The 9761-nt window shown below is 35.9% G+C and overlaps 1 protein-coding gene across 1 annotated transcript; it reads left to right on the forward strand.

Moving 5' to 3' along the window:
- The first annotated feature begins 810 nt into the window (after window positions 1–810).
- Window positions 811–8181, forward strand: dbf4 (DBF4 zinc finger). Its single transcript, XM_007242089.4, has 13 exons — window positions 811–1202; window positions 1324–1388; window positions 2043–2209; window positions 2710–2898; window positions 3077–3127; window positions 3257–3332; window positions 3562–3638; window positions 3733–3778; window positions 4404–4449; window positions 4597–4722; window positions 4899–5019; window positions 5217–5329; window positions 6921–8181. Exons 2-13 carry the CDS (start codon window positions 1343–1345, stop codon window positions 7858–7860), a joined length of 1998 nt encoding a protein of 665 aa, XP_007242151.3. The 5' UTR covers window positions 811–1202; window positions 1324–1342; the 3' UTR covers window positions 7861–8181.
- Window positions 8182–9761: the final 1580 nt, after the last annotated feature.

Raw genomic sequence — 9761 nt, forward strand, 5'->3', positions numbered from 1 at the left:
GCAACACAAATAAGCTATGTCCACTATAAAGTGTATGAAGGAGTTAATTTTGTCAGATGAATAATGAGTTTGTTTTGTTTATGGTTGTTTGTTTTAATTTTCCTTGGATGTTTGTATTATGCTATGTTTTTGGTAGTAAAAAATAGTTAGAACAATAGCTGACTATTTATAAATACTTAGAAAAAACGTACATCACAGCTGCTAAATACAAGCAGCAGAAATAACATAATTAATTGCCAATATTATCATTTTAGGGTTAGCTAAATTTGTGTATTCGTTTGTTTGACTTTATTTGTTTGTTTGTTTGTTTGTTTGTTTGTCATGGACAATACTACTACTACTACTACTAATTTTATTGTTATGGTCTGAATAAGATAAACTTTATTTCAAAAAGGCACAAAGTCAAAAAGGCATACAAATATCACACAAAATAAATAAATGAACAATTCCTGTTCTGAAACATTAGACACAAAAATATCAAACACAAATATCTAAACGCTAATGTCTGTCGATGGGGATTATTTCCGTATAAAAAAAAAGGTCAGGTCAGGAGATTGTGGAGGCCAATTTTTTATTATTACGTAATTCCATATGTTTCCCTTAATTGTTTTTACATCTTTGACATTAATCTACAATGTTATTTTATGTTATTAAATTATTAAATGACATTTTATATTGTATAAAATGTATATATATATATATATATATATATATATATATATATATATATATATATATATATATATATATATATATAAAGAAAAATAAATTGGTGTCGAAAGTCAATTCGCGAAAGCGAAGTCTGACGTTTCACGTCGGCTGCAGACGTCACGCTGGAAGTGATCTCGGCGAGCGGGAAAACATAAAGCTGCTTGTTTTGAGTCGCTTTAAAAACAAATTTAAAACAAACACAGCGCTTCCAGAGGACTCGGGAAAATATAAACACGGTGTTGAGATGCGGAGGAGCCCGAAGAGGTGGGAGATATTCGCGGGGGAAGCGCGCAGGGCCGCAGTTTATTAGCTGATCTCCGCTATCTTTGTTCCGCCTGTTTGAATTTCCAGCCTAACGTCCGCCCGGAGCTTTTAAACCTGGGTCTGAGCTCTGCAGCCCGCAGACCTCACCTAAACCTCACCTAAACCCGGATTAAACCTGCTTAAACCCGACTTTACTCCTCACACAGACACTCACAGACCCGGAGAGAGTAAGTGTCTATGGCGGTCAGTAGTTTAGGGTTAGGATTTAATACATTTAATGGTGTTTAACTCTCTCTCTCTCTCTCTCTCTCTCTCTCTCTCTCTCTCTCTCTCTCTCTCTGTTTACAGAGAACTGAACTAAACTGTAATGAAACACCAGAGCCTTTTAAAGTCTACAAAATCAAACATTAAAGGTAAGTTATTCTACAAAAGTTGCTGGTTTTCTAATTGTTTTCCACATTAACCAAAGTTAACTTAAACTAAGCTATTACTTGTCTATTTTATTACTTTTCTATTTGTCCACAGTTCATAGTCTATGTTTAACTTCAAATATTTAGCTTAATATTTAATTAGTTTAGTGTATGTTTATAGTCTGTAATTTATGTTGTAAGTTATAGTTCTTCTACTCTTTCTACTTTTTTGTAATAGCTTGTGTGTCAGTGGAGAATTTCAGAGTATTTTTGCAATAACAATACAAAACTATTTTAGTGATATTATTGCGTATGATACACTGTGGCACACTTCTACACAGGAGCACTGTTAAATCCTCATGGTCTTTAATTCTTATCAAACCAAAAGAGAAAATTGAGCTTGTAGAAAAGAGTCTCTCACAGAAATTGTAGAATAAATAGGAACACAACTACACCCTTTTAAATAGCAATGCCTCTTTAATTAGTTGGTAGTAGTTTTGGTAGATTTTTATTTGGCAGCTTGTACTACTTCCCAGATTGTAGCATATTTTTAAATCCCTGAAGTAACACATCTTCACCTGTCAAAAATTGCTAAATGCCCAATCCTGTGATCAGAAATTTTACCCTTTTTATCATTTTCTTCTTCTTTCCTGACAGACCCAAAACTGGACAACGACGGGCGTAAGCGACTAGCCTCTAAAAGTAAACAAGCACCAACATGTGAGCCTCATAGAAAGCCCTTGACTGGGCGAATATTTTATTTGGATCTGCCATGTAACAAACGTAGCCAGACCTTGGAGAGTGACATAAAGAACCTTGGAGGGGTGAGTCCTGTTTAAATGACTGTTTTGATCTTTGTCTGTATACACTTACTTGTTTAAATGTTTTCTATGTGTTTACTTTTTAATTAGTAGCTTCAGTCTATGTGTACTTCTTGCAGTCCTGTACAAGCCAGATCTAAAAGCAGTGAATTTAGTGTCTCTCATTTCTGAAGCAATGCATTACGGCTCCTTGGGATGCCTGAAACCTTGATTCATCAGTGCCTGACTATTCAGGAACCTAAATAATCAGACTGATGGGTCTTTCCATGTGTAGCTGATTGAATTGAACTTAATGTGCAAAGACATTGTTTGGCTTCATTCTGATCTTTTAATCCTTGTAATGGTTAAGAATTAAGTGGCGATTGACGTGTTTGCATGCTAATAGAGCCTGTTTGAATTGATGGTAGAGGTTTTTTGCTTTTTGTGTCTGTTGTATAAATATATGTTGTTTCATTTACGTGCTTACATTGTTTTTTGTAATCAATTAGTCTTTTTTCTTTTAGACAGTAGAAAAGTTCTTTAGTAAAGAGATCCGGTACTTGGTGTCCAGTAAGCCTGAAGCTCGCCATGTGCAGCGACTAATGCAGGACTCCCCGGTGCCCAGCCCGGACTCAGGGCTCAGCTCTCCCCATCCAGCCAGCAAGAGGGACAGTACTGGACACCGGGGCAGTTCACAAGGAGCTGCTGACACTGTAAGAGACCTTCTATAACTTTTTTTAATTCAGCTCTAAATAAATTGTATTTAAACAATAAAGGTGTCTGTATATAAAAAGCTTAAATGTATGTTGTTATTTATAAGAACTTTGTGCTGCACTGAGCTCATTTTTGAAGGTATTTGCTCTAACTTCACTGTTTGTTGGTATTTCACAGGTGGTTGTAAGCAGAGGAAAGTCATTAGTGGAGAAAGTCGTTAAAGAACAAGTTAGTCATTTTTGTTTACTGTTGATTCATGAAGCCAGTGTTTACTGTTTTGGAAATGCTAATTACTGTACTAATTACTGGTCTGTATTCATTGTGTTTGTGTTCTCCCTCCATTCTTTGTATTTTAAGGAGAAGGAGCGTTTTCAGATGAACAGAATCCTGGCCAATGCACTTGAATGGGGTGTGAAAATCCTGTACATCGACGGTATGCATGCATTATGTGTTCATTCTGTCCTTGTTCCATTGCCTTCCATTCAAAAATGTTTAAAAAGTTACAGTGCATTTAATACTAGCTTTTCTAAATCTAATTTGTGACCTTGGTTGTAAAACGCACTTTATAAATAAGTTAAAATAAATAGATATATATTTTTAATTGATCATTATAAAACATTGACATGTTGGTGATGTTTTATTTTGTCTTTCATTTACAACAGACCTAATTTCTTACATTGATAAAAAGAAAAGCCAACTTCCCAAAGTCAGTCCTGTGGTTCACACAGTGAAAACAGATGTAAGTGTCTTTTTTCTATTATATTTATAATTTTTAACAAATAAAATACTTTCTGCATGGTTTCTGACTGTAGTCATTTTTATTACGGCTTTAGGCCCGACCGGACCCTTCAAAGAGGACTGCCTTTCAGAAATCTAGTGGTGAGTACATTGTAATGCTTTTGTAAAAGCTCATGTAAACGAAGAGATTTGAATCTTAAATGGGTAATCTGGCATTTACAGCTCTGGAAAAAAGAGACTACTTAAAAATGATAAGTTTCTTTGATTTTACCAAACTGAAAACCTCTGGAATATAATCAAGAGGAAGATGGATGATCACAAGCCATCAAACCAAACTGAACTGCTTGATTTTTTTTTTTCCACCAGAAGTGGCATCAAGTTATCCAAAAGCAGTGTGTAAAACTGTTGAGGAGAACATGCCAAATATACATTAAACTGTTATTCCTGGGTTATTCTACCTAATATTGATTTCTGAACTCTTAAAACTTTATGAATATGAAAGCTCTGCCTTTTTCTGTTATTTCAGCCATTTCTCATTTTCTGCAAATAAATGCTATAAATGACTTTTTTTCTATTTGGAATTTGGGAGAAATGTTGTCTGTAGTTTATAGAATAAAACAACAATGTTCATTTTACTCAAATATATACCTATAAATAGTAAAATCAGAGAAACTGATTCAGAAACTAAAGTGGTCTCTTAATTTTTTTTCAAAAACTTGTATTGTGTTACTGTGTTACTCTACTTACTAGAGCTCTTTATTTTTAGCTGGACGGATCAGTCGCCCTTTTGTTAAAGTAGAGGACTCCAGCAGGTACGAAACATTTCTGTTTATTTTCTATTGTATGTGTATTGTCTTTTAGTCTTGCAATTTCTGTTACTTGTTGGATTTTCATTCTCTCAATCATTAATATATTAATTTATTAATTTGTTCACTCACTTATTTATTTTTTCATTCCAGGCATTACCGCCCCATATATCTACCAATGGCTAATATGCCTGTGTTTAACTTCAAATCAGCTGTGCCTTGCAGTCCATTTTTGGTGGAAGCAAATGATAATGATGCCAAAACCAAGAACCATAAAGGGTACAAGCTTGTTGTTCTAATATGAGAATGCTCTGGATCATGTGTAACATTTGTACGTGTGGCTTGTTTTAAGTAGGGATTCTGTTTGACTTAACAGGAAGCTCCCTATTACTGTATTGTTTATACCAACAGTAAGTGGTTATTTTTCTGCAAGCTCATGGGTTTACTTGCTTCAGGTCTGAGGGAGATCGAGGAACACGGGGCAGGAAAGACAGACGTAAAGGTCACGAGGGCAAAGGTCGGAGGAAAGGAGGCTACTGTGAATGCTGCTTGGTCAAATATGACAACCTTAAAGCTGTGAGTACCATAGATGTATTATACATGTGGTCTTTTTTTATTTTTTTATTTATTTGTGGATTTATTAATTATTCCCTGTTCTCCACACTAACATTGAGCCATGCTATTAGTGACTTTATTTATTTATTTATTTATTTATTTATTTATTTATAAAAGCTGTGACTAACCTGCCTATGTTATGTCATTTTCACCTACAGCACCTGCAGAGTGAACGGCACCAGGCTTTCTCCAAGAGTGAGGAGTACTCTGTGGTGGATAGAGTTATTGCAGGCCTTCCCTGTGAACTCACCCATATCAGCACCCCTAAAAGGTATTGCCATTCACTAGTTATAGCAGCTTTTGTCCAGTAGATGGTATTACAGCTCTGACTCTGATTTATGTGCATCCTTAAATGCAGTGAGCAAATAGGCAGATGTGTGTGTTTTCTTTTTTTAATGGTTTTATACATTTAAAAAGTTCGGCAGCTATTTTTATATAGCATTTTAATGCCTGAATTATCTTTTTTTTATTGATTGGAAGGCATTCCCCTGTATTTCAAAGATTGTAAGACTTATACATAATAATTAAAAAGTAATACAAACACCAACAACACAAAACAAAACACCCTACACACATCCAAAGAGGTTTGTTATACATGCATACTACACTTGAAGTATTACATCATTAAGTATAGTCGAGTTATTACTAAGTAATCTTGTCTTATTGGCTTAATTAAACATTTCCATATCCGATTGAATTGATCTTTTTGCATATTTAGAGAGGCAGATAAGCTTTCCATTGCATATTATATCTCATAAATTATAAGTCCATTCGTCTATAGTGGGGGGCACAGAGATTAACCATCTCGCTATTATCGCTTTCTTACTGGCTACTAGAAGAACAAGCATTAGTTTGCTATTCTTTTCATTTAGTGTTATAGTAGAGATATTGCCCAGGTACAGAACTTCACACTCGAAAACTGCGTATGTTCCTCCAGTATGGCATAAGAATTGTACAATTCCGAAATATATGATGATGATTGGCATCCTTTTGCCCACAGTTTTTACAGCATGTTGTACCATTTTCAATGCGTCATTTTTGCAATGGGGAAATAAAAAAATGCAGTATGTTCTTCCAGTTAAATTTGACTTCCATTGTAATTTGCATGTCCTTTGCCATCCATCAAGATTAATAGAAAAATTACTTTCTCTTTCCCATTTCTCCTTAACATATAGTGTATTAAATTAAATCTGGCCTGGTGAAAACCATTGTACATCCTAGAAATTATTTTATTACATATACCTGAATCATTTGCAGATAGAAACACTTTTTAAAATTCCCTCCTATCTTTCTATTGATTTTGGTGTACTTTTGGCGTATCTGTAGAAGTCATCCCACTCCTTAATCATGAATTAAAACTCATCAAGGTTCCTTTGTCCAAAAGTGTAAAATAATTTGAGACCTTTTTTGATCCAAATTTTAAATCGGCGGTCAAGCCCATTTGGAGAAAAATCTGAATCAAATGCACACCATCTTATTTTGTTTTAAATTGCATATCAATGTGACAGCTGTTCATACATGTGACAGCAGTTTAGATTCCTTTACTGCATAATTTGTCTAACATTTTTATGAAAGGCTTAAAAGTAGAACTAGGGGTGTTGTTGAGGAATAAATATACTTCTGAGTAAAAAAAAAAAACTACAAATAAATATTTTCGTCTTTTCCCATTTTCTATCAAATTTGTTGTCTTGAAGCCAAATAGAAAGCTTTATACTTCCCTTTACAAAGATTTGGTGTTTCAGACTTAAGCTCTCTCTCTGTGATAGCTGGATTATCAATTTAAATAATATATAAACAGAAATAATGTGTGTTCTCTGTGGTGTGATATGTAATTGAATGTATGTTATGTGGCTTCTGTTTAGGGTGAAGTGCAGTGTGTCATCCCCGGTCCTTGCCCCTGGTGCAGTCATAACAAAGGTACGTGAAGAGGATATTCTGGAAGCTGGAAAGGAGAAGACGCCTGGGTTTCGGCTGTGGAGCTCTCACAACACGGAGTGTAGCAGTGCAACACCTCAGCCAGTCCGTAAGCGCTGCAGGCAGCTCCCTCGGAGTCCTGGAGAAGATTCAGTAGAGCAGTCTGATCTGGAGAAATCCCAGTCCAAGCGGGCGTCATATGAATTGGGCTCCAGTTCGCACACACCTTTACAAAAGACTTCTGGCACATTGCTGTCCAGCACAAAGAAAGGATGTTTTTCTGATTCTCTTGAGAGGAACAGGAGATCAATTCGAAATTATTCAAGACCAAGGACTTCACTGGGATCACAGTCAACTCTCCAGCATGTTAGAAGTTGGCAGTCCATAACTTCGGGGCACAAACCTGAAAGTGTGGATTTAAGAACCATATGTGCTCCTGAAGGGGCTAACGTTGGATCTGAGCCATCTGGAATTAGCCGGATAAGCTTTCAGACTGACCAAAAGTCACGTTTGGATACTGCAAGTACACAGATCTTTAACCAGAGGCCTCCGCCTAACTCACCTCACACATCTGTCAAAACTGAACATCCATCTGACACAAACCATGTGACCGCTGAAAGGACTCTCTCCAGCAGAGGACATGAACAAGACAATACAGACAGTCCATCCAGAAACCTGCAAAGGAAAGTGCGGAACTCAGAAACTCGGCGCAGACGCAAAGTTTCAGCAGAGGCTTCACAGAGTCTTATTTCTAAAAATGTACAATCACATACTTCTCAGACATTCTGCAAAGTTCCTGAGTCGCACAGTCTCTCGGCTTCTGTCCTGGACTTATGGCAGCTCTTTATGTCCAGCGATGACACTGAGAATGACTTTATGGGCTTTTAAGACTAGTTTAAAAAAAACAAACATGCGGGATTATAACAAAAAGAGAAATAAAAAGAGTAACAGATTTTCAAATATATATATTTTTTTTATGTATCTCTAAAGGAGATAATGGCTTTCATAAAAGGATAACCTGTCAGGTACAGGGACATCAGTGATATGTGTCATATTTGTATATATGTACAGACATATATGAAGAACAAACACAGGCAGACACAAAACCTCAGTACCACTAACAGGTGTTTTAGCTTTTTGAAGCATATGGATAAATACTGTGAGAAGAAACTGACTCTGTACAGTAAATATTAAATGTATTTGAAGGCAGCAGATGCTCTCCTGAAGTATTTGAGTAAAAATACAAGGTCCAGGTTTAAATTGCTTTCAAATTGCCCTGTTAGAAATGTATTGAGTAGACATACTACAATTCAGCATTTGTTATGGATGCGTTTTGTCAAGAACCTGGCAATACAATACATATCAAAATGATTCAGTTTAAGAAAACTGTCAAAGTATAAAAATACACCAGCATATGCATAAAATACAATTTTAGAACGGTGGTAGCTGAAGACACAACACAATCAGCTACTGTTTGGACTGATTTGTCCAATTAGACTTCTCCGGAGCAAATTCTAGGCTTCACTTTTGGATCAGTAACTTTAAACTGTATTGGGTTTAAATTATGCATTTTGTGCATAATTCCGTTTAGTGCTGAAGTTGAAGCAAAGACACATCTGGCCTTTACACTGTACTGGCAAAGTGCATGTTTTATTCTCTTACTCTGAGGGTCATTTTCCTTTCCACTGTTACCATTTGCTTGCTCACTTATAGGACTCAGACCCAGATCTCTGGCTTAGTCTTGATTTTCCGATGCATCTTATTGTTGGGAAGGTCTGAGATTATATATTTGTCCCCAAGTCATTATATTTGATAAAAACTAGAGCTGTGAACTTTAAAGAGTTAATGCCAGCGATACATTTGCAATCAGTAGCGCATTTTTTTTTTTTATTCCAATTAAATACGCCACCAAGTTTGACCGCCTTAATCTACTCGACCCTCGTCCAATGCACTGATTTTTCTGTCTGGTCCCAAATGAACTCTGGAGCGGTTCGCTTATAGTGAGAATGTGATCAGGGGTGCGTTTCCTGTACAACGACGGAGCCTAGCATTGAACTAACTAACATCTGAAGTACGACCGTTTCCCGAAACCCTCATACTTTGTTGGTACCACAGAAGTCTGAACTATGTTGGTCTAAACCACCGTGGTCTTAACTAAGGTGTTTTCAGACATGTTCGGCCAGACTTTCCCAGTAGGAATCTCACAATCAATTTAAATATGGTGCCAAAATATGTAAGTAATGTATAATTTAGGCTATTTATATTGTAATTATCACCAGAACATGAACCGACAACAATACTATTAATAAAATAGCAATGAGCTGCAAGTAAAATCTACACAATAATTGCTATATTAATTATTCATTGTAACAGCGTTACTTAAAAAACATACACATATCACCATTCTGGGGTGCGTTTCCCGTACAACGACGGAGCCTAGAATTAAACTAACGTGGTACGATGCATCGTTAAACTAACTAACATCTGAAGTACGACCGTTTCCCGAAACCATCGTACTTTGTTGGTACCACAGAAGTCTGAACTATGTTGGTTTGAACCACCATGGTCTTAACTAAGGTGTTTCCAGATGTGTTCGGCCAGACTTTCCCAGCAGAAAACGTGCAAAACTCACAATCTTTAAAATATTTTGCCAAAAATATGTTACTTATGTTTAGGCTATTTATATTGTAATTATCACCACAACATAATGGACAACAATACTATTAATAAAATTACAATGAACTGCAAGTAAAATTTACACAATAATTGCTATATATTATATAGCTTAA

Source organism: Astyanax mexicanus, chromosome 1, assembly GCF_023375975.1.
Source record: "Astyanax mexicanus isolate ESR-SI-001 chromosome 1, AstMex3_surface, whole genome shotgun sequence".
In the NCBI taxonomy this organism is placed as follows: Eukaryota; Metazoa; Chordata; class Actinopteri; order Characiformes; family Acestrorhamphidae; genus Astyanax; species Astyanax mexicanus.